The 22,215-nt window shown below is 58.1% G+C and overlaps 1 protein-coding gene across 8 annotated transcripts in view; it reads right to left on the bottom strand.

Moving 5' to 3' along the window:
- The window catches only part of GRAMD2A (GRAM domain containing 2A), a 30,798-nt gene continuing 8,583 nt past the window's right edge, over positions 1 to 22,215 (bottom strand). Inside the window, exons 1-12 of one of the 8 annotated variants that reach the window (XM_032468968.1) lie at positions 9,916 to 13,479; positions 8,282 to 8,362; positions 7,415 to 7,472; positions 6,994 to 7,069; positions 6,262 to 6,365; positions 5,595 to 5,690; positions 5,405 to 5,476; positions 4,828 to 4,890; positions 3,713 to 3,857; positions 3,374 to 3,591; positions 2,414 to 2,518; positions 1 to 2,192 (exon numbers count right to left, since the gene is read on the bottom strand). In XM_032468968.1, the coding sequence (XP_032324859.1) occupies positions 2,136 to 2,192; positions 2,414 to 2,518; positions 3,374 to 3,591; positions 3,713 to 3,857; positions 4,828 to 4,890; positions 5,405 to 5,476; positions 5,595 to 5,690; positions 6,262 to 6,365; positions 6,994 to 7,069; positions 7,415 to 7,472; positions 8,282 to 8,352 (1,065 nt within the window). In that variant the 5' untranslated portion in view covers positions 8,353 to 8,362; positions 9,916 to 13,479 and the 3' untranslated portion in view covers positions 1 to 2,135. Of the gene's footprint in view, positions 2,193 to 2,409; positions 2,519 to 3,373; positions 3,592 to 3,712; positions 3,858 to 4,827; positions 4,891 to 5,404; positions 5,477 to 5,594; positions 5,691 to 6,261; positions 6,366 to 6,993; positions 7,070 to 7,414; positions 7,473 to 8,281; positions 8,363 to 8,457; positions 8,736 to 9,915; positions 13,480 to 22,215 lie in introns of those variants that run through there. The other 7 variants (XM_032468966.1, XM_032468967.1, XM_032468970.1 and 4 more) reach the window with 7 other exon arrangements.

Here is a 22,215-nt window from a genome sequence, read left to right on the forward strand (position 1 = left end):
TGGGACACTAGAAAAATCAGATTCTTTATTTAAAAATATTTTCAAAGGCTAATGCCATCATGGAACAACCCAAGGACAGTTGAACCAAGCTCTCAGGGAATCAGAGGCGCATCCGCCAATGCCAGCAGGTCTGTATAAATACACGTGGTTTATGAACAGAAGATATGCTGGTTGAGGGACAGGCACACTTACACCACTCCAAGCCCTGGACCCAAGAGGGCATCCAAAGCCACCTAGCCCCCTACGTGCCTCTCGCCCTCTCTGAGCCCGGGGCATGGCTGGAGACTCGATTCACCAGCAGGTTGGCACAGCCACCCATGACTTGGCACCTCTCATGGCCTCTGGCTCAACTCAGCAAGGCTCAGAGAATGGACCTGTTCTCCCTGCCCTTCAGCAAGGACCAGGGAGGGGAGGCACTGGGGCAAGTTGGATTATTTCCCTGAAAATATGATGGAAAGGAGTGATGAAGGGGGCTGGTTCCAAAAAACTCACCCAGCGTAGCACTGTGGAGAAGGGAACAGGGCCGTTGCACCTGAGACATACAGACTTGGTGCAAGCGGCCCACAAGGCCAAGCTCTAAGCCCAGTCCTGGAACCTGGGATGGAGAGGGGATGAGGGTCTCCAGTCTGAGCTTAGAGCATTGTCACCTCCCTGACAGTCTCCCGGGTGGGCATTTGGATGTGTCATAAACAGGACCATCACAGCGCCGGCCACACTGAGTAATTTCCACCTGGATTTCTCCCCAGTTTACCTCTCAGGTGTCTGAAAAGGGGAAAACAGTGGCTATTTCTGACACCACCCACCCCATCACCAGTGACTTTTTCCCTGCTACCTCTGGCCTCCTCACAAAGGCCTTTCCAGAACTTCCAACGGTACGTCTTAGCAGTTGGGGGTTTCAGGGAGAGCAGGCCAGAGTTTTAAGGCACAGAAAAGCTTTTTAGTATTGAGAAGACCTTGACAGTTGAGAAGAAAGAATCTCTAAGGCAAAGCCACCACCCTTTCTACTGTGTCCGCACTTTCTACTCTCTACCTTTCTTGTCCCCAGAGGTATCAGACAGACCCCCTTGGCCTGGCCCCTGCACTGTGCCAGGCCCTCCTTGGACACCCCCATCTAACTCCTGGAGAATGGAGCCCATGGAGTGGGGGACCCTTCTACATGGCCTGCAACAAACACACTGACTGCAGGTGACACAGCGAGCTCTGCCCCGGGGCCCTGACACCATCACGCCCAGCCGCCCAGCTGCCCAGCCGAGCCCGAGATCCGGGCAGTCAGGCAGGGAGTACAAAGCAAGACCTCAGCTCAGAGCCACCGCCCTTCCCATCCCCTATGTCCCACCTGGGGCGCCCTGGCGATGTCTGAGCACACCGGGGGAAGGTCCAGCACCAGGTCCGTGACCACAGTGAACAAAGGCCCTGCTCCACCTGCCTCACCAGGAAGTGGCAGCTGAGGACACAGAATGCTAGATCTCTGTTTTCCTTCGCAGCCCCTGGCCCCTGCTGTAGGCCGTGTCCGCCCAGGTTCAGCCCACCTCTGTGTGAGGGGCCAGAACAGAGTCTCAGTGCAGCACACGGACGTGGTCCTCTCCTGCTAGAGTCCTGACCACAGGCCTCTTCTCATTCAGAGCTTGCCTCACCTCCCTCCAGTCTGCCCCGGTGGGTGCCTGGCTGCCTGGAGAGAAGCCCTCTGAGGCCCAGAACAGGGATTCACGGGGACCCCAGGGACTCCACAGTATGTTGGGAGACCGCAGGGCCCCACACTGGCGGTTTGGGTTCTGGCCTCTGTCCCACCACTGGAGTGAGCCATGTGACAGTCAAGTATCAAAGCATGGCCTCTGTCCCTTGGGGTGGCTCCTAGTGCTCTGCCTGTGTGCCAGGACTGTTTTCAAGGAACAAGTTAATTTTTTTTTTCATTGAAGTGGTTGCTGAAGCTTAGTGAACAGAATTCCTCAGCTAGCTCCAAAAATCTGGCTTTTTGTCCGAGTCCCAAAATTTAGGAGCTTTGTAAACAGACACTTCAGATCACTCATGAAAGGAGGGAGAAGAGCTGGGGGGAGGAGGAGGGACCTGGAGTGTCTTCCTTCAGACTCAGTCTCAGCGCAGCAGCAGCAGCAATCAAGGGGACCGTTGGTGGCACCTCAGCACCCAGAGCATCCTTCTCGGAGGAGTGAGGACAAAGGCCAAGTGGCTGTTACCTGCACACAGGAGAGATGCCAGGTCAGACAGATGGGTCAGCAAGGACCTCCCCCGACGAGAGAGGGTCAGGGTGGCACCCGTGGCCCGCCCTGCTGAGGGCCGGCAGGCCAGCTCAAGGGCAAGGCCGAGGCCCGCCAGGTGACAAGCAGCCTGGTTGTAGGTTTTGGCTCCTGCCCTTAACCCTCAATCCCCGAGGCCTTAGAAAGAGAGAGGGCGTCACCTGTGCCCAGGGACTGAGCCAGCCCAGCTCAGGGAGCGCAGCTGCCGTTCCAGCCGGGAGATGCGGAAGGCCAGGTAGGATGAGGACGCGACCAGGAGGCAGATCCTGGAGACAGGGGTAAGACGGGATCGAGCCCCTCCTCCAGGAAGGAGGCATTCTTACAGGCTCACCAAAAACAGACGTGGGACTAAGCTGCTCTTACGATTGGAGGGATGAAAGAACCCTTTGCCCTGCAGCTGTGTCCAGACCTGGGCAGCTTTCTCCCAAGAGGCCCCATGGGGGTCCTGAGACTCGTCCCCATGGAGGTGCCCTCAGAGCTCCGGGTCCTTCAGCTGGGCCACCTTCCCTCTGACCAGCCGCCTTGGTCCCACACCCCCTCCAGGAGGCCACTAAGGTGACCCCTAAGGCGGCAGCCCCCCCCAGCAAGTGCTGAGGCTGACAGTCCATACCCAGCCGACAGAGCCAGAGTGGCAGGGCTGCGAAGGAGAAGCGAGGGACATAATGAGGGAAGGGGAAGGGAAGCCGGGGCTGGCTGTTCGGGAAGCGTCCCAGCACCCTCACTGCTGTGCTGGTCCTTGGGCAGAGTCACAGACAAGCCTGGGCTCCAGAAACCGCCCCCGCGGTGGGCAGCGGAAAGGCCGTGGTCCTCCCGGGTCTACCTACGGGCCTCCCAGACTCTGCCAGCCCTCCTCCTCCCCAGTCCTGGGCCGCCTCTCCTCTCCTCAGCAGCCTCACACCTTGCTCCTCCCCACGGCGCAGGCTCAGCCCTGAATGACGGGCTGTCGTGAAGGAGACACTTTGTCCTGCTCTGGAAGGGCCGCCAGCCACCACCCAGGAGCTTGTGGGTGACTCGAACCTTCCCCTCGCTCTGGGCAGCGGCCTCCCCACACACCGGGGCCCCTGCTCTAGACATCCAGACAGCAGGCGGGTCTGCCCACCCCACCCCCCATCGTCACCTACAGCACGAAGACGACCTTCAGGAGCCGGTAATCCCAGAGCCTCAGCTCCCCGGCGCTCTGGGTCTCCTCCTCCAGCGTCTCCTCCTCCCTGACAGCGCTCTCTGCAACAGAACGGCAGTCGGCAGTCGGGCACCTTCCAGGGGCAGAGGGCGGGGCCCCAGCACGCTCCCCCAGCCCGCCCTCTGAAGCTGCTTGGGCGCCAGGCTTTCCCGTCTGGGTCTGGAGAAGGAAGCAGCTCTCAGAAGCCCTGCTGGCTGCGATGACCCCTTTTCACAGAAGAGGGAGGAGGGACAGCCTGGTCTTTGCAAGCAGTTGCCATGGACGAGCTCCCTGAACTCACCAGACCCCAGAGGCTTCCTGGAGGGGAAGAAGCCATCCGTGGAGCCCATGGATGCATGAGGGATACAAGGGATGTTGTCCGGGAGGGACAGGGACCTGGAGGCAGGGCACACTTTTCTCCACTTCATCTCGGGGATGAGGACTTCCTGCAGAGGAGGCAGGAGAAGCTGTCTCACCGTGGCCCTTGGGAATCTCACTTGCCCTAAGGGGTCCATGCTAGGTTATCAAAGCCCGTCCAGACAGTACCAGCATGGACGCCTAGCAAGCGTGGAAGCAGGTCCCCAGCAGCGGGAGGAACCACCGCCATCGCAGTCCCCTGCCTCCCTCAGCCTCCCCTGTCTTGCTCCCTTGCAGTGAGTGGCCACTCTTCCAGGGAACGGCGTCTTCGAACACTGAAGTGTAGAACCACAGTGGAATCTAGGACTGTGAGCCAACCCAGGTGCAGCTCAGATCAGCTGAGTCCAAGAAAGCTCAGCACCGTGTATCTTAGGTGGGGTAAGTCATGGCCCCTGCTCATCTGGGCTGTAACCCTAAGCACATCGCCGACCTTGGCAGGGGCACCAGGTGTCCCCATCAACAAAAATGGGAACGTCACCTTCTGTCCCCTGCGTGGCACCGTGCACATTGTATGCTTGGCTAAACGCTTAATAGTTACTGAAGGAAACGCCAAGCGCCCTGGGGTCATTTCCGCTCTACCCTCATCCCTGCTCTGCAAACTTGGTTCTGCCAACCCAGAGCCCCAGGGGCAAAAGAAACAGCTGGGATCTCAGCAAATCTAAAATGAGCCTGCCGGGTTCTACAGCGAGAGCCTTCGCAGCTCTCCCCCGGGGACAGCTCTGTCCCCTTGCAGGCCCTCCTGACTTTGCTACAGGAAAGCGGATGGGTTGCGGCTCTGTGCCCATAAAGGTGTGGGTCCAACCTGGGCTGTGTTCTGCCCAGAACAGCAGCAGTCTGCCCAGAGCCTGGTGGCTCTGCGTGGTTCGGCGCAGAGGGCCTAGGGGACCGCCGGCCTGGGCTGGCCCCGGAGCCGGGCCCCCAGCTCCGCACTGCCGGCCCCTGGGAAGCCCCCGAGCCCCGGGCACACTCAGGCCAGCTGCTTCCCAGTTCAGCTCTCACCAGAGACTCGCACTCAGGTTCCTCTGGAAACTCTCTTATACTCAGACTCTTCTTGCTGGAAGGCTGAGGAGGGAAGGGAACAGGGGTCACTGGTCCATCTGGAACAGCCAACGTCAGGCATGGGGAGGTGACAGCACTCTCCAAGAGAGCTTTGCCTCCCAGTAAGCCACTTTGGGTGAGGTGGCGCTGATAGCTCCCCAAGTTTGCAGGGGGGCCCCCAGTTAATGCTGGGACAGTGGGCAAATCCAAAGCAAGGTGCTCCCCAAGCTACTGCCCCCGCCGTTTCCCTGCCGGAGGCCAGAGAGTTGCAGGCACGTTGAGCAGCGGCCACGTGCTCCTGTCCATCTGTGCCCTGAGGAAGCACGGGTGAGGGCACATCCCCGGAGACCCAAGGGCCCAGTGGCCTCGGGCCCAGGCTCATAAGCACAGACACGCGGCCCAAGGACTGCCTGTGGCTCCCCTGCCCCAGTGTCTGCCCCGTGCTGGAGGGATGGGCTGACCTCTCCCAGCGGCCGTGACCCCAGAGCTCAGTTCTGAGCAGCCTCCCCGGCCTGCCCCCTGCCCCCGAGCTGCACACCTGCAGGTGGGTGCACACCCTCCTCAGCACGTCATATACGCTGTCCCGGGAGAGCAGTGACACAAAGACATACTGCAACACGGAGAACAGAAAAGGGTAGGTAAGTGGGCTTAGCACCAGGCTCAGGCTGCGGCCCCCAGGGCTGGGCGGGGAGATGGACGAGAGAGCACTGGTCCAGAAACTCACGGACCTTCCGGCTGGTGGTGGTGATGGCCAGGCCGTTGGGAAGGAGCCGCGCCATCTTGTGCTTTTTGATCATTTGCACCGACACCACGGGAATGACCACCTGAGGACAGAGGCATGCTTCTCTCAGGACTCACCCCCTAGGACAAGGTCCCTTCACCTCCTGCCTCAGGCCCCTGCCCCAGCTGGCGGTGAGCCCAGCACAGACGCCATGGAGAAGCCCAGCCCCACGTGGGAGGGCATCTGAGCCTTCCACCTTCCCATGCAGGCGCCCGTCCAGTTACACCCCCAGTCCTTGGCAGCACGTCGCTCTGGGCTCTCAGCCTGTTATCCAGGTGGCAAGGATGGTGAATCCCATACTCCAGTAGGAGTTCCCTGAGCCACCACCTGGCCACACTATGGCCCCCCAAAGTGTGACATCCCACTCTGATTCTGAAGGCATTTTGGAGGCACCCATAGGCAGAATAATCTGGCAGTGAACTGTTCTGGCCAGCTCAGGCCTGGAGTCCAGATGGGGGCCCCTGTCTGGAAGGAGTGGGGCTGCTCCCCTGGATTGCAGGTGGGAGGCCCCATCAAGTGCCCGCAAGCAGAGGGGCAGGCCTGACTTGAGGCGTGCCGGCCGGGCAGGGGCTGTCTCTTCCCTGGGCGAGGGTGAGGGCCTCACTTATTACTACCTTGACATCCTTGCCGAAGAGGCTGGCATGGAAGCAGAGCCAGTTGGGGGAGATGTAGAGCCGGCCCTGGAGAAGGAGGTCCCTCTGGAGGGCGCAGGAGCACACTGGGAGGTCACAGGAAAGAGAATGCCATGAGCAAGGCCAGCCCAGGAGCCCCGATGCCTGGGTCCACACACTCAGGAGTCTGGAGTCCAGCCTAGGAACTGCTCTGCTCAGTCCCCTTCCCCGACCCGTTCCCCCAGCACCCTGAGCGTCCTCCCCTGAGGCTCCTGCCTGCCCTCACCCCACCGGGCCCACCAGACAGCTAGATGTTTCCTCCTCCTCCTCCCATGCCCCAGAAGGTCTCGCAGGTGTCTACCCTGGTCCCCCACGCTGGATTTTCACCCCCTCGGGCAGAACTCCTTGTCCTGCCCTGCCCTGGAGAGAGGACCGTGATTGTGCAAATGTTCCCGCACACTCATTGAGAGGCTTGAGCAGGAAAGAAGAGTCACTGATAAGAGCAGAAAAGAAATAAGATTTGGAAGCCCTGATATTTCCTCAAGAAAACTTCCAAAAATTCACCTTCATATCTCAAATCAGCCCAGCCTCCTCACACTTCTGGAGAAAAAAGGACCAACCACATTCAACGGGCAGTCAGTTCCCATATCTGATTTGTGCCTGGAGCCTCCAGGGGAGGACCTGGGCTGCGAGCACTGCCGGCGCCCGCCCAGCCACGCCAGGGAGACCACTCACCTTTGAGAACCGCCTCCTCCAAGGGGACGTCCTTAAACAGCCTGTGGTATTGCTGGTTGTATTTACTCAGTAGTGTCTGCAAACACACGAGCTGGCTCTGAGAAGGCCCGGAGACCAGACCACCAGAGGGGCCCCGCTCCAGCCACCAGGAAGTCAGGCTAAGGGCGTGGGGGGCGGTCGTCCTACAGGGGTCTAGCACGAAGCAGCCGGTAAGGGGCCGGTGGGCGTGGAGGGCTGAGTTCCAAGCACAGCTTGTCTCCTAGTGACGTGAGATTTTGACAGGCAGCCTGTGACTGGAGGGGACACCCACTCAGGCTTCCTGGTGGCTGGTCTGTGGCCAAGGAGCCAACAGGCACTGAACTCAGACCACCCAAGCCCCCTCTCTCGGTGGGCAGTGAGAAGTCGGCCTGCACACACTTACCCCTTCTCGGCCACACTTCTTTATGTTTTCATCCTTCACGCCTTCTGGCCAGTGCGGACTGCAAAGGAGACAGGCCGTTCCAGGGACAAGGAACCCCCTCGTCCTGCCCATGCGTCCAAGAGCCAGATCTGCCCTGGCCTCGAGCCACAAACTTGGGGCAGAGACTGGAGACTGGGGCCCTTCTCTAGGGGCCCCTGGGGAGCAGCACTCCTGGATGCGGGGAGAGGCGCTGAGAGCCCTCCTCCCGACAGCCGTGAGCAGTGGCCCCCACAGGAAGCACGCTCGGCCGGAGCCTCGCTCCCCAGGGATGCCTAGGAGCCGCCCGCCCTGGGCGTCAAACACCCTCTCCCAGTCCTCTAGCCGAGGGGTAGGCCGAGGAGCAGGGCCCGGAGGAGCAGGCAGGAGGCCCAGGGAGGGGGCCCGGTCTGGGGAGTGGGCGCCGCAGAGGCGTCAGACTCACGGCTCCGGGGCCTGGCCATGGGCCATGATCCCGGCAGGACTGCCCTCCTTGCAGCCGCGTCCCCTCGGCCTGGAGCTCTGCAGTGGGGAGCTGGGCAGACTCGCCTGACCTGACAGAGGCTACCACGGCTGGCAGAGAGGGGGTGGTGCTGAAACGCAAACCTTTGCCCTGGCCAGGTTGGCCTGCGGACAGGTGGGCAGGGAGGAGGCTGGTAACCCGAGAAGCCTGGACGCTGCTGGGTCCCAGCGCGCTGGGACAGGCCTGGGAGTGGGAGGAAGAGGCCCCGGGCAGCCTGTGTCCAGCCTAACACCCTGACTCAGCCTTAAGGTCCGCCTTCTAACAGGTCACCTCCTGAGGGCTTCCCACCCCCAATCAGTATGTACATCTGACCGGGAAGGAGGCCTCACCTGGAGTCTGGGGGTCTCTGGACCCTGTCTAGTTTTTCTGTGCTCTTCAGGGAAGCCGTCTTTCCATGCATCTGTTGGTTGCTGCAGAGAAACAGACCTGCATCAGGAAGGGGGCTCTCTGGAGACACCTTTCCCGGCCAGCTCCCCCATGCCCAGGGCAGCTGCCTCTGCCCCACCCAAGACGGGCCCTGCTCTCCAGGGCAAGGCTGAAGACGTCCCAGTCCAGACGCAGCAGCCCAGGCGAGGGTTCAGAGCAGCTGGTGGGGAGGAGTCCCACTCACGTCTTCCCTGCAGGCTGTTCAGTTTATGCCTGGGTGTGAAGGAGGATCAGTCCACCAGGCAGCTGGGAGGCTCCAGCCCCATCCGTGAGGAGGCGCAGTGGGAGGGCGGGCCCTGAGACCCGCTCACGCCTGAGAGCCACAGCTTCAGAGGCACCCGGGCAGTATTACCGTAACCCGTCGGGTCCCGGGAAAGGGTTCTGAGCGCAGGAGGCCTTATCAAGGCTGCGCAGCTGGCAGAGCACAAGTGTGGACGGGAACGCACAGGTGAGCGTGGGCTGGGAGGGGCGGGGCCGCCCCACGTCAGGAAGGGGCCTCGACGCCTTCCCACAGTCAGGGTAGCTCAGCCCTGAGAGCCAAACCATCTCAAAAATGTCCCAGAGGAAGGGGCCCGGAGGGAGGAGACGCCTCTCCCCGGCCAGGTGGGGCTCCTCAACAGCCTTGGAGCTCATGCCTCCGCCACACAGCTCCAAAGCCCGCGGTTCCCTGCTTCCTGCTCCTCCAGGGCAGACGGACGAGGAAGCAACAAAGCCAAGCGGTCAGACTAGCCGCCTGTGAGTGGGCCCGGGGCTGCCAAGAGGCCGGACCAAGGCCGGGCAGCGTGGTGGTCGTGACCAGGTCACGGGGCCTGAGCAGGTGAGGAGCCGGAGCCTGGAGCCCGCGGTGCCAGCACTCCGCCCCTCTCGGCAGTGTAACCAGGCAAAGTCAGCGTTCCCTTCTTCAAGGACGGCTACCGCCCCAGCTGGTATCTGCCAAGACCCTCTGAGGTACTGGCCTGACGCCCTCCCACCCCACTGCACAGAGTAGGAAACCGAGCCGCCAAGGGGACAGGCTGTGCCCAGTGTCGCAGGATGAAGAGCCACATGACCTCACCCGCAAAATTGGCCCAGCCACGGCCGTGTGGCCTGGTGACCTCTGTCCTCAACCTTATGGAGAGTTTTGGGACACACCTCAACACCTATTTCCTGATTCTTGCAAAGTGACAAGTTGTGCTAGTGATTCGACTCTGACTCCTACAGTTAATTTCTGGATTTGGTTCCATCGTTACACACGTCACAGAGGCTTTTCCCCCTTGATTTTTTTAATGCTTACTGTAGAAAATATGAGAAATACAAAATACGTAAAGTGTGATGATCGAAATCACCCATAAGAAAAAAATCCCCCCCCAAATCACCCAAAGAAAATGTTTATGCATGAGGGTGTGTAATGTAAGCGGGGTTGTGTATCACACCGCTTGTACGCCCAACCTCTGTTGTTTAACCTGGTCTCCCCGTGTCACTGCTCACTCCTCAGATAGATTCTCAGAATGGCATTAGTGGCTGGAGAAGGAACATTGCTCAGGATCTTTAGACCTACTTCCAAGACGCTTTCCAGATGCTCCACCAGCGCGCATGGCCTCCAGCGCTGCACGGGGTGCCGGCTTCCCCGTCAGCCAGCCCCACACTGGGTGCTACCTTTTCCTCACCGCTGAAAATTTGACAGGTGAAAATACATTGTTTTCACTTCTACGTCTGCTTACTGATAGGCTGCACACTCTGCCAAATACACATTAACAACTGGGGTTTCATCTGTGAAATGTCTGTAAGGATCTTCTTACTGATTTGTATACATTGCTTTTTGAGAATACGAATCCTTAGTTTGTCATTTTTGCAGATACTTCCCCCCGTTTGCCGTTTGCCTTTTAGTGCTGTCTGTGGGATTGCTGTGAACTGTGCTCCATTTCTGCGTGGTGGGTCCCATCCCTCTCTTCCCCCTCTCCCTTCCCTTCTTGGTTTGAGCGCTGCGATAGGAGAGGCCCCCAAGACAGAGCACGGACAGGTCAAACCAGCGAGCCCTTCGGAAGCCGCAGTGCGGCCGACGGGCGTGGGCCCGGCCCTAAGGAACACTCTCCAGCCTGGAGGACCAAGGGTAAAACGGGACCCCGAGAGGAAGGAGGAGCTTGGCCATGGTTCCAGAGGCAGGGAGCCTGTCCCTCGGGCACTGGAACGTGTGATTTTGAGTTGTCGGGGCTGCATGAGCTCAGAGGACACACGGGGTGAGAGTTGCAGTCAGGCTCCCAGAGACAAGGAAGCTGAGCCTTACCAGCTGGGTGGGACGATTATCCAGCTTGGCTTCCATCACCTAACCTTGTGCGGAGAATCACGCCTCTGCGTGAAGTAAACCCAGCTCGTCCTTAGGTTCAAATGTCACTTTCTCAGGGAGGGGCGCCTTCCCTCGGCCCTTCCCCAGCCTAGCGATGAACCCTGCTGGTTGCACTCACAGCCCAACCCCAGGCTCCCTCCGGGGCCCTTGCCGCACTGGTCGGTGGGCTCTAACTGTCCATCTCCAAGGGCCGTCAGGGACTCTGCCTCTTCCACCACCGCACGCCCTGAGCCCGGTGCAGCGGGCACTCGTGACACATCTGAGGACAGACTGTGCGAACTGTTAAGAAAGGTCAAGAACAGAGACTGGAGGAGAGACGGACCATGAGAATAACAAGAGAAGCCCGTCACATCTCCCACAGCATCTCTGTGATGAAAATAAGGGCAATCAAACAGGAGCTGCTTAGGGAAATGTCTCAAAGGTGCTTAAACTAAAAACAACTCTTTTCTGTGTGATGAACAGGACGGTCACAAGCCATTCCTTTCATGTCCATGGATTAAAGCCAGCCCCCCCCTGGCCACCCTGATAACGCTGTTGGTGCAGAGACCCTGGTGATGAAATGCATCGCCTTCAAGTCAGACTTCCTGCTACTTCTGTCCTGTAGTATTTGTTTAGATGAGTGAAAATAAAGAGATGTTAGCAAAGTCAGATGAAAAGCTAGGTCTGGGGCGATGGGCACTGAGCATTCACCAACAGAACCAGCCAGGCGGGGTCCACCCAGGGACCACCAGGGCCCTGCCCCAGAGGAAGGAGGTGGCCGGAGCGGGGAACACAGAGTGGGAGTTAGCCTGGCCCCCGACCCTGCTGGCGGCCTCCGTCCAGTCCCACACAGACTTCCTTGAGCCAGTTGCTCTTGCTCTGTGGAGGGTGAACTGAAACCCCTGCCCACCCATCCCCACCCCACCTCACGTGCAGACTGGGCAGTTAATATCGGGGTCAAGTCCACAACCATTCTTTCAATCCAAGTCAGAAAAATGTCATCATTGTCATGAGGGGGACAGAGCAGGGGAGGCTCAGTAGTTAGGACGCTGAAGACGGTAGGAAAGGCCTGAAAATCCCTCAGATGAGGCCCTGTCTCCCTGCTGAGCCTGTACCCAAGGCAAGATGCCAGTCCAGAGGACACAGCTAGTGCTGGCCTGGTCCTCCTGCCTCACTGGCTGCTGTGGGGCTCAGGCTACTTGCCCCTCCCTTCCTTCTGTCCACAGATACTTACGGAGCCAGTCACCCCATGAGCCCGCTACGGGCCTGCCCAGCCCGGGGCTGCCAGCAGGGAGAGGCGTCAGGAGAGGAGCCAGGCACATCAGAGGTTAGGGGAGGGAGGGAGCGGGGATGCACAGGAGACCCAGAGAGGCAAGGATCTAGCTGCTTCCCGCAGACTTCCCAGGACACCCGCCACACGTGCTCTGCTCCAGGTGCCTCTGCCAGGCTCAGAACACCTGCACCAGGCAGACACTCCCCAGTCTCAGCCCCAACCCTGAGGCATCGACGCTCCCGAGTGGCGGGCCCTGTCGTCTGGACGGGGCCGGCCAGCGAGGTGAGCCCAGCATCACACCCACCTGGCCAAAGGCTCCGCCCTCCATGGCTCCTGCCTCTCCCCACCCCCACAGCCACTCAGCCCCCAGGGCCCGAGAGCCGCACCGCCACTTAGCCCACGACACCATCTGCTGTGGTCACTCCCGCTGCACCAGGCCAGCCAAGGCCACCACCGTCTTTTCCTTGGATGCCGGCAACAACTTCCCAACGAAGCCTGCCCCCGGGCTTGCCCTAACACATCCAGCCCTCTGCCACCTCCATAATGCCAACAGGGCCACCTGGGGCGCAGAGCTGGGCCTGCCCCGTCTCCTTCTGCAGCTCTTTCTCGCCTCCTCCGCTGGCCTCCCTGACCCCCTGCTTCCTTGCCAGCCTCGCCCATGCAACTCAGCTGAGCGCCGTGGCTTCCTCACATGGCAGCCCTTCAGCCCTGCATGTTTGCTCTGCCTGGAATACCTTGTCGTGCATAACTACCGTAGGGAATGCCTGGTCATCTCTCAAGCCCCAGCCCAAATGTCTCCTCCTCCATGAAGCCTCCACTTGTCTGTTTACACATCTATCTCCCCTGGTTGACTCTGAGCCCCACCAAGTGGCATGCCTTACACATCTCTGTATCCCCAGCACACAGCAGGCACCTAGGGTTTGCTAACAGGATGAGTGAAGGAGAGGCAGAGAAAGAGACATGATGATGCTCCAAGAGGGAGGAAGGGAGGAAAAAGCCAGGCCCTAAGAGTGAAGGATGCCCAACAATAAGAAGAGGGGTGGACAGGAGCTGCCGGGGGTCACCCACAGACAGGCCCTTCCCTCCAGGAGCCCCAGCCTGGGGAGAGGGAGGCAGACAGCCCAGGCCCGGCAGCACCAGGCACCCAATTCATGCTGGTTGACTGATCCAAGGGGAGCTCAGGTGAGAGGTAGAAGACATACGGAAAAGGAGAACGTTGCTCAGACGGGATGGGATGTTTGGGAAGAAGCACAGGCTGGGCCCCTCCCTCCTGCCCGCACTCCCAGGGCTGCCGCACGCACAGGCAACACTCCTCCAGCTCAGCCAGCCCCCTTCACCACAACCCTTCCCAACCTCAGGGCCTGCCTCCCTCCCGGCCCCCCCAGCCTCTGGCAGGAGCAGTGCCCGTGGCCGATGCTGAGCAGAAAACTTGGCCCGGCCCAGCAGCCTGAGCCAGCTGGGCCTCGTGGTCACAGGCGCGTCCCCTCGGGCATCTCCTCCTCCAGGGAGGGGCCCACACTCTCCTGAGCTGTCTTCTAATGGACATCTGAGATGCTACAGTGTCCTGTGGGTCCCGTCAGCTCTTCTCAAGGCCAAGGACAGCTCTACGCTCTCCTGCAGCCAGTCAGGGCACTGGGCCCCAGTCAGCTCCGAGAGACCTGCTCTTCCAAACAAAAACCACATCTTAGCATCAGGTCCCTGAGATGCAAACCCCAAGAGGGCGGAAACAGCCACCTAGGGACAGGGAGCTGAGCGGACATGTCCTGGAAGGAACAGTAGCCACTGGTGCTCAGTGGCCTGGACCTTGGGGCACCTCCAAATTCCTCCAGGTTCCCCCCACCCCACCCTACCTGTCAGCACACAGCTCGCCACCTACTTCACGGAGAAGACAGACCATCCTGTTAACTCTAATATATAGCCTGCTGGGTACACACTAAAATTACCAGCAGGGCTTTTTAAAAAACCAGCTAAATAAAAGCGGTGCCTGAGCCCTACCTTAGACCAGCTGCATCCGCATCTCTAGGGGCGGCGTTTCGGCATCTGTGCACATTTAACTTGTTAGGGATGCAAAAGTTCCATGTGAAAAAGTGCACATGAAATTAGTGTACCACGCAATGCGTTTCACAAACAGAGCCGACCTGAAAACCAGCCCCCAAGAAGCCCCTCCTGCTCCTTCTGGTCTCACTGCCCTCTTCCCCTCACGACCTCCCCCCAACAAGGATAACCATCGTCCTAACTGCCGTCGACGGACGGCCTTTGCCTCTTCGGGGACTTTCCGTGGATGGAATCAGGTGGTCCGTGCTCCTCTGCATGGCGTCCTTTACTCAGCAACGCACTTGTGAGACTCATCCCCAGAGCTGCATGTGGTTGCAAACTGCATTTTCACTAATGTTGAGAATTTCATTACATGGACATATTGGAACTGATGTGTTCATGTCACGACTGAGGGGCATTTTACAGCTGAGCCTCCAGCCTTGGCCTGTTACGAAACCGCTGTCAACATTGCAGCACCCATCTGTGGACACAGGCATTCATTTCTCCGGGTAAACACTTCGCATTGGAATTGCTGGGTCATGAGGCTCAGCTTCAGGCTTTTAAAAGCTCTCGGGTGATTTTAAACCCCTCCTTTCTTTGTGGCTTAGAGGGAGGCGCATACCTCCTGGTCTCCAAGGGCCAGTCCTCCCACGTGGGTTCCGGACTGGGGACCCTGACCCTCCTGTGCCTTCCCCTGGCCCTCTGGAGTTCCAGGAACACCCCTGGCTAGACAAGGAATCACACTGTTAACAGAGACTTCCTCCGTCTGCGAAGGTCACAGAGCACATTCACTAAGTTGTGCCAAGGAAGCAAGAAGAGCAGCCTTCGCGGGTGGCAGCAGCTGGCTCTGAGCCACACTGGGTCCTTCCCAAGAGCCTCCCCCTCCTTCTCTCGGGACCACTGTCCCAACATACAGCCTGGAAACTGGTTGACAAGACCTCTCCCCAAGGGAAACTGGAACGGTGTGGACAGAACCAGGCTCATCGTCAAGACACTGAAACTTGAAGAGAAAAGGTGATCTTCTTTTGCAAAAAAAATAACTCAGTCATTTCTTACATAGAAGCTGCACCTCACTTTGTGTTTTCTAAGCTGATATCCCACATCCAGGACAACCACAGCTTAGCCCTTTCCACCGACTGGAAGCCGGAAAAAAGTCCCCAAATTGATTTCCATACTGAATGTGAGGGGGTGGGGCTCAGTGAGCTGGGACCCCACCCGGCTGTCCTGCTCAGACACCCCAGCGAAGGACTCAGGGTGGGCCGGGCACTCAGCAGAGTCACAAACCCTACCTCCCAGGAGCGGGTATGAGGACCCCGCACCCGGGAACACGCTTCGTTTCCCTTTACTACCTGTGGCAGCTCTGAAGTGGTGAGGGGTGTGGGGGGGGCCAGGGGCCAGCTTCCCAAGACAGCACAGTTTGTACCAGATGACCCTGGCCACGCCGGACAGACCCACAGGTGGGCTCCAGGCCCGAGCAAAGCCACCCGCAAGCTGACCAGCGGCCTCTTTAGAACGAAAAGACAAGCTGGCTCATCAGATCCCCTTTCTGATGAATCCCAACTGGGAAACAGGAGATGCGAAGGGGTGTGGCCAGAGGCAGCGGACAGGCCTGAGCGAGCCCAGGTGTGCTGGGCCCACCTGAGATGGGGCCTAGAACGAGCAAGAGAGTGAAGAGAAGTAGGTGAGCCATGCCCACCCCCCACTGGGAGACAGCACAGAGGGCCCACCCCCCACTGGGAGACAGCACAGAGGGCCCCCCTCAGCTGCTCCTTGACTTTCCACTCTGCTCCCAGTGCCCCAGCTCTTGCTGCCAGGACCAAAATCCCCACCCCACGACCACACACAAGGGCCCACGTGTGATGCCATTTAGCATATTCTGTGGGGCAGGTGGTACAACTTACATTTCACGAGCAAAGAAGGACGGCTCAGCTGGGGTCACTGGCAGGGCCAGGACTCCATAGAGGTCTGCCACCCATGCCTGTGGGTACCACACCCCAGTGAGCCCTCCGTGCCGAGGAAAGGGAGAGGACTCTGAGGAAGGCTCGGAACAAGTCTGGCACTATTCACCAGGGAGCCGCTGGGGAGAAGGAGGTGAACAGAGCTGGCTCATAGTCTCCACTAATCCTTAGACCAGCCTGTAGTCATGCAAGGGAGATACACCATCCCCAATACACAGATGAGGAAACTGAGGCCCGGAGAGATAACGCACCCTGCTCCTGACCACACAGCTGGACAGTAGTGGAGCCTGAATTCAAACCCCAGTCTGGCTGAAAGCATGCACTCTGCATGTGGCATGCTGCCTGGAGGGCCCTGAATTCTGCCCCCTCCTAGAGCTTTCCCTGGCTGCAGAGCCAGGCCCCAGCTCTCCCCATGAACCCCATCCCTGCAGAGATGACCACGCAGGAGCCCCTCTGGGGAGTGGGGTTCCCTAGATCAGAACCCCTCCTCAAGCCTTTATCTCCCTCACTCCAAGAACCAAAACACTGGGCGAGCTAGTTGCTCAGGAGATGTGGGCTGGCCCAGCCCTCTGGGGGTGGCTGGATCCAGCCTGAACAAGGACCCCTTTGAGCTCGGGTGCTAACAAGAGCTCCTTCTACCTACAAGGATCTCAGAAACCCTGGGTCCTCCCACCCCGTGGGAGCTGGGAGGACCAGAGCAAGGCTGGCCCCATCTCCCACTCCCGGCAGCCAGGTCGGCTGGACCAGCCCCAGTTAAAGGGCCCCAGCCCCTCTTCCCTGCTCCCTGACCTCCCACCCTGGCCTGGGCTCTCCCAGCACACCAGAAAGGCCCAGCTCCTCATGGGGACAGGATTCAGGAGCCAAGTGCTCAGACCGATGCCTCTCCCGCCCTCAGGAGCTGTGCTGAGCTGCCGCTCCCAGCTCTGTCTGGGCCCTGCTAGCTGAGCTGGCTCCTGCCCAAGATGGAGGCCCCTCGTCCTGTCCCTCAGCACCCTCCTCCCCGGGCCTGCCCACACCTCCGGGAGCACAGCCCCAGCTCCCCCCCACCCCGCCCCCAGCCCCCACCAGGCTCTCTGCTCAGGTGTCCCTCTTGGCTGCCTGTTTATGTGGCTGTCTCCCTCCCAGACTGTCTGACTCACCTCTTACCCCTGGCCTTGCACAGCCTCAGCATACAGTAAGTGCTCAATAACTTTTTACTGCATAGACAAATGCTCCCTGCGGAAGACTCATCTGTATAATTTGTTCAGCAGCAGTGGGGCCTCGAGACACAAACATAAGACCTGGAGTGACAGCACCCGCCCAAGGTTGCCTCTGCTCCCCCCGACCCTCTGGGTGGCCCGCAGGCACCTCCCTCTGAGCTGCTCCCTCCGGTGTAAAATGGGGAAAGTCCCCTCGCGGACGTGCAGATGGTCAGGGTCCAGCCCTGAGGAAGGGCGGGTTCTCACAGCCTTGTCCACTGAGCCTCACACCCCTGCCTGCACCACTGAGAGCTGAGGTGCCCACCCCCCTCTTACCATCTGTCCCCTGAAGGATGCTCAGAGGTGAGCTGTCCTGGGAAGCAGAGCTGGAGGCCCCCCCCCCCGCCCCGTACTGCACCCACAAAACTCCATACGTGTCCTGCAGACTGACTCTTTCCCCTGGGGCTACAGCCAGAGACAGCGGCTGTAGACAGGGCCCTCTTCGCACCTGGGCGGCACCCAGGGACTGCCTCCCACAGCGCTGGCCCAGCCATCCTCAGGACCCCACCCCACTTCTCCCTCCACCAAAGGTTGGAGGCCAGCAGTTGCTGCCCGCTTCCTGGCCAGAGCTCAAAGGCCTGCAGAGCGGGAACAGTTACCAGGGAAACACGGGACTAAGAGCCGGCACCTGGAAGCTTTGCTCCTGGGAGATCCAGGACTTCCTACAAAGCCCAAGCTACCCTGGAGCAGGGAACTGGTTCTGCAGAGAGCGACCTGCCTGCTGCCAGCCTCGCCCACGTGCCCACCGCGGGGCAGCATCAGTTTGAGCAGGCGCCCCTGGACCTGGTCACAGACCACTTTTTCTTGGCAGGCCGCTTGGGGCCTGGCTGTTTCTAGACAAGAAGCTGGTCATTCAGGTCTAAGCACAGACTTGCATTCATTAGGGAACAGAGCACCCCTGTGCTCCTGGGGGCCACCCTCTGCTGGGCCTGCTGGGGGAGGGCCCCGAGACACCCTCAGACGCTCAGATGCCCCCACTCGAGGTGGCCAGGAGGCGTGGCTACTCCTAGGTCAGCTCTGTCCATCCGTGGGTAGCACCCAGAACACCCCACTCCACCCACCCTGGGACACCCACCTCAGAATCACTTTGGCTGAGGGGACCCACTGGGCTCTTCTCCGGGCACAGGCAGTCTCCGAGTGTCTCAGGGTCCCCAGAGAGCCTGGGCGTGGGGACAGTTAGACCGGGAGGCAGGCCTGGAAGTACCTCTCATTGCCGAGGGGCCTTGAGGAGGCCACTTTCTCTTTTTGGGCCTCAGTTATTCCTCCTCAAAGAGGCAAGAAAGTCTCAGGCCAGGAGGGAAAGCAAATATCTGAGGGAGTAACAGAGCAGAGCCAGGGACTGGGTGGGCTGCAGGCAGCCACTGGCTCTCTGTGGTCAGAAGCACCCCGACCCCAGGAGAGGCTGGCAGGCGCTCAGCCCCCAAAGGGCCGCCAGCCCCTCTGCCTCCCTCCTACAAACACCAGCTGAAGGCCTGTGTCCGCTCAGCTCTGTGTCAGTGCTGGGATGACGAAGAGGGAGAGGCAGGCATGAAACAAGCATTCATACAGATCAGTACGTAATTATAAGTGTGTGATGTAAGCGATGCAGGACAAGCACCGTGTCCTAGGAGGACTTCTGTCAAGCAGTCCTGAGTCAGCCGTGAAGAGCAGGGAGCCTCCTTGAAGGAGCAGCAGCAGCACTGAGCTGACACCAGTGGGTGCTGACCAAACCGCTGGCTGGGGCTGGGGGGACTGCAGGGAGCTGGAGAGGGGTCACTGTGGAGGGGTTATGACATGCAAACGCCCTGAGGTATGTGGCATGTATGAGAAACAGAAACAGAGCCTTTGTGTCTGCAGGGTAGAGGTGTGTAATGAAGTGGTGGGCAGTGAGGCTGGAGAGGTTGGCAGGGCTAGATCATGCCCTGGGGCCTAGTAAGGGTTTTTGACATCCTTTTAGAAGCAACTTGGAGCCAACGACGGGATTTAAACAGGGAAATAACACTATCAACTTCGAATGTTAAAGAGATCACTCTAATACATAGATTTGCTTCAAAGTAACCCCAAAAGGATGGCTAGAGGGTGAGTACTGATGAAACAGGGACAACCCTATGTTGGTGGTTACTGTAGCTGAGTGACGGACACATGAGTGTCCATCCTACCTCTCCCCTCTTTTGTGTATGTTTAGAATTTTCCATAGAGACAGACCAGCTAGGAGACTGTATTCCAGCAGAGATGATGTCTCAGACTCGGTGGCAGTGGTGGTGATAGGGCTGAAGGATGAATTCAGAATATATGTTTCCAAGCAGAACAAACCTGGACTTGGTGTAAACTGGATATGAGGTGTAAGGGGAAAAGTGTCAACTATGACTCTAGATTTCTGGCTTAAGCAAGTAGAATACTTCTCTGTTTTGCTGAGACAAAACGGGGGAAATGTCTTGGAAAAAGAATGCATTTGAAGGAAACAATCATAAGCTAAGTCTTGAACACATGTGAGAAACATTTAAGTGACAATGTCAAGTTATATAAGAGTAAGGAGCTCAGAAGAATGGTCCAGGCTGGAGGGATAAATTTCTGAGTTAGCAGCCGATGAATGAGTACAGGAGCTAGAAAAATCCCCCAGGGAGAGTGGGTACAGAAAGAAGAGACGCTATCAACCAGAGTGCCAAGACCAATTCAGTGGGGGGAAGAATAGTCTTTTCAACAAATGGTGTGGGGACAACTGGCTATCCACATGCAAAAGAATTAAGGTGGACCCCTACCTCACACCCTATACAAAAATTAACCCCAAAATGCCAAAGCTAAAGCTATAAAACTCTTAGAGAAAAACATAGGTGTAAATCTTTGTTTGATCAGGTAATGGTCTCTTAAGATATGACAGCAAAAGCACAAGAAATAGAAGAAAAAAAAGACAAATTGAACTTCATCAAAATAAACTTTCATGCTGCTAATGATATTATTCAGAAAGTGAAAACACAACATACAGAGTGAGAGAAAATATTTGTAAATCATATATTTGATAAGGGACTATTATCCAGATTATATAAAGATCTCTTACAATCTTGAAGATATTATACTAAGTGAAATAAGCCAGACACAAAAAGACAAATGCCGTATGATTCCAATTATATGGAGTATCTAGGGTAGTCAGATTCATAGAAACAAAAAATAGAATGGCGGTTGCCAGGGGCTGGTGGGAGGCGGGAACAGAGCGTTATTTAATGGCTACAGAGTTTCAGTTTTGCAAGGTGAAAAAGTTCTGGAGATGAGTTGCACAACAATATGGATACGTATATTTAACACAACTGTGTACAAATGAGCTTAGAAATGTTTAAGATGGTCAATTTTATGTGTTTTTCTTGACTGCAATTAAAATGAAAAAAAAAAAACTCCTAAAACTGAACAACAGAAAGACAAACAATCGAACTAAAAATGGGCAAATGTTTGAATCAACATTTTTCCAAAGAAGATACCAAATGACAAATAAGTAAATAAAAAGATGCTTGACGTTGCTGGTCATCAGGGGAACACAAATCGAAACCACAGCGTGATACCACTTCACACTGTATCAGTATCAGGTGTTGGTGAGGGTGCAGAGAAACTGGAACCGTCATCCACTGCCGGAGGGATGGCAACGCAGTGTGACTGCTTTGGAAAACATTTTGGTGGCTCCTCAAATAGTCAAACATAGGGTTACTACGGGACCCAGGAATTCTGCTCTTAGGTATGTACCCAAGGAAACTGAAAACTTACGCCCACACAAAATCTTGTACAAAAATGCTCACAGGGTTATAATTCCTATCATAATAGCCAAAAAATGGAAACAACCCAAATGCCCATTAACTGAGCAAGAGATAAGGAAGATGTGCCACACCCATACAGTGCAATACACTTCAGCCATACAGCGGAACAGAGTCCCGATTCCTGTCACAACGTGAATGAACCTTAAAAACATTATGCCAAGTGAAAGCCAGTCACAAAAGACCACATATCCTATTACTCCATGAACAGGAAATGCCCAGAACTGGCAAATCCACAGAGACAGAAAGTAGATTAGTAGTTACCAGGGGTTAGAGGAAGGGGAAACGGGAAGTGACTAAGGCACATAGGGTTTCTTTGGGGCTGACGAAACTGCGCTGGAATCAGACAGCGGTGATGGTTACACAACTTTGTGAATACACTAAAAGACCCTGAATGGCACAGTTCAAAGGACTGAATTTTACGGTGTGTGAAGTGCATGTGGGTGAGGAGGATGGGGGAGGGGGAGGGGAAAGAAAGAAGTCTGGAACCTCGAGGACCGCAACGCTTTAAAGCTGTGTGGCAGAGAAGGAGTCCCCCGAGGAGATGCGGCGAGTGGCCCGAGAGGTGGAAAGAAGCCCAGGTGTACAGGCTGTCCTGGAAGCGAAGGAGTGCTTCGAGAGGGAGGGACGGGAAGGCAGTGGAAGTTCGCCGAGCGGCCGAGTCGGAGGAAGGCTGAGAGGCCGTCCCCAACTCAGCAACAAGGAGAGGATCTGCGACTTTCGCCAGAACCGCTCCGCTGCAGCGGTGGGGTCTGAATCCAGATTCGGGTACTGAAGGCGTGCTCCTCCTTCCTCCCTCCCCGCCGGTGACCGCACCCCAGGGACGGGCCGCTGAGCGCGAGCGAGGATGCTGCTGAGCGCGGCCGGAAGCCCGGGCGCCGGCCCGCTCAGCGCCTCCTCGCCCACCGCGGACCCCCCTCCCTCCCGGTGAAAGCCCCGGAGCCCCCGGGGTGGGCAGCAGAAGGCGCCGTCCCTTCCTCTCCGGGCTCCCTGCGGTCGGGAGGGGGCGGCGGCACGGCCCTCGCCCGCGGCCGCGCCGTCTGGCCCACCTCCCCCGCAGCCTCACCTGACCCCGCTCCGCGCCGGCGCGTGTCCGCAGCTGCCCGCCTTCCTTCCGAAGGGCTGGGGAGCCCTGCCCGCCGTCCGGCGGGGGCCAGCGCGGGGCTGGGGGGCTGCTGGAGGCGCACCGCCCGCGCCGCCTGCTCCCTGAGGAGGGACCCCCGCCCCGCCCGAGACCCGAAGCCGGTAGCTGGCCC

The sequence above is a fragment of the Camelus ferus genome, chromosome 27 (assembly GCF_009834535.1).
Source record: "Camelus ferus isolate YT-003-E chromosome 27, BCGSAC_Cfer_1.0, whole genome shotgun sequence".
NCBI classification, from domain to species: domain Eukaryota; kingdom Metazoa; phylum Chordata; class Mammalia; order Artiodactyla; family Camelidae; genus Camelus; species Camelus ferus.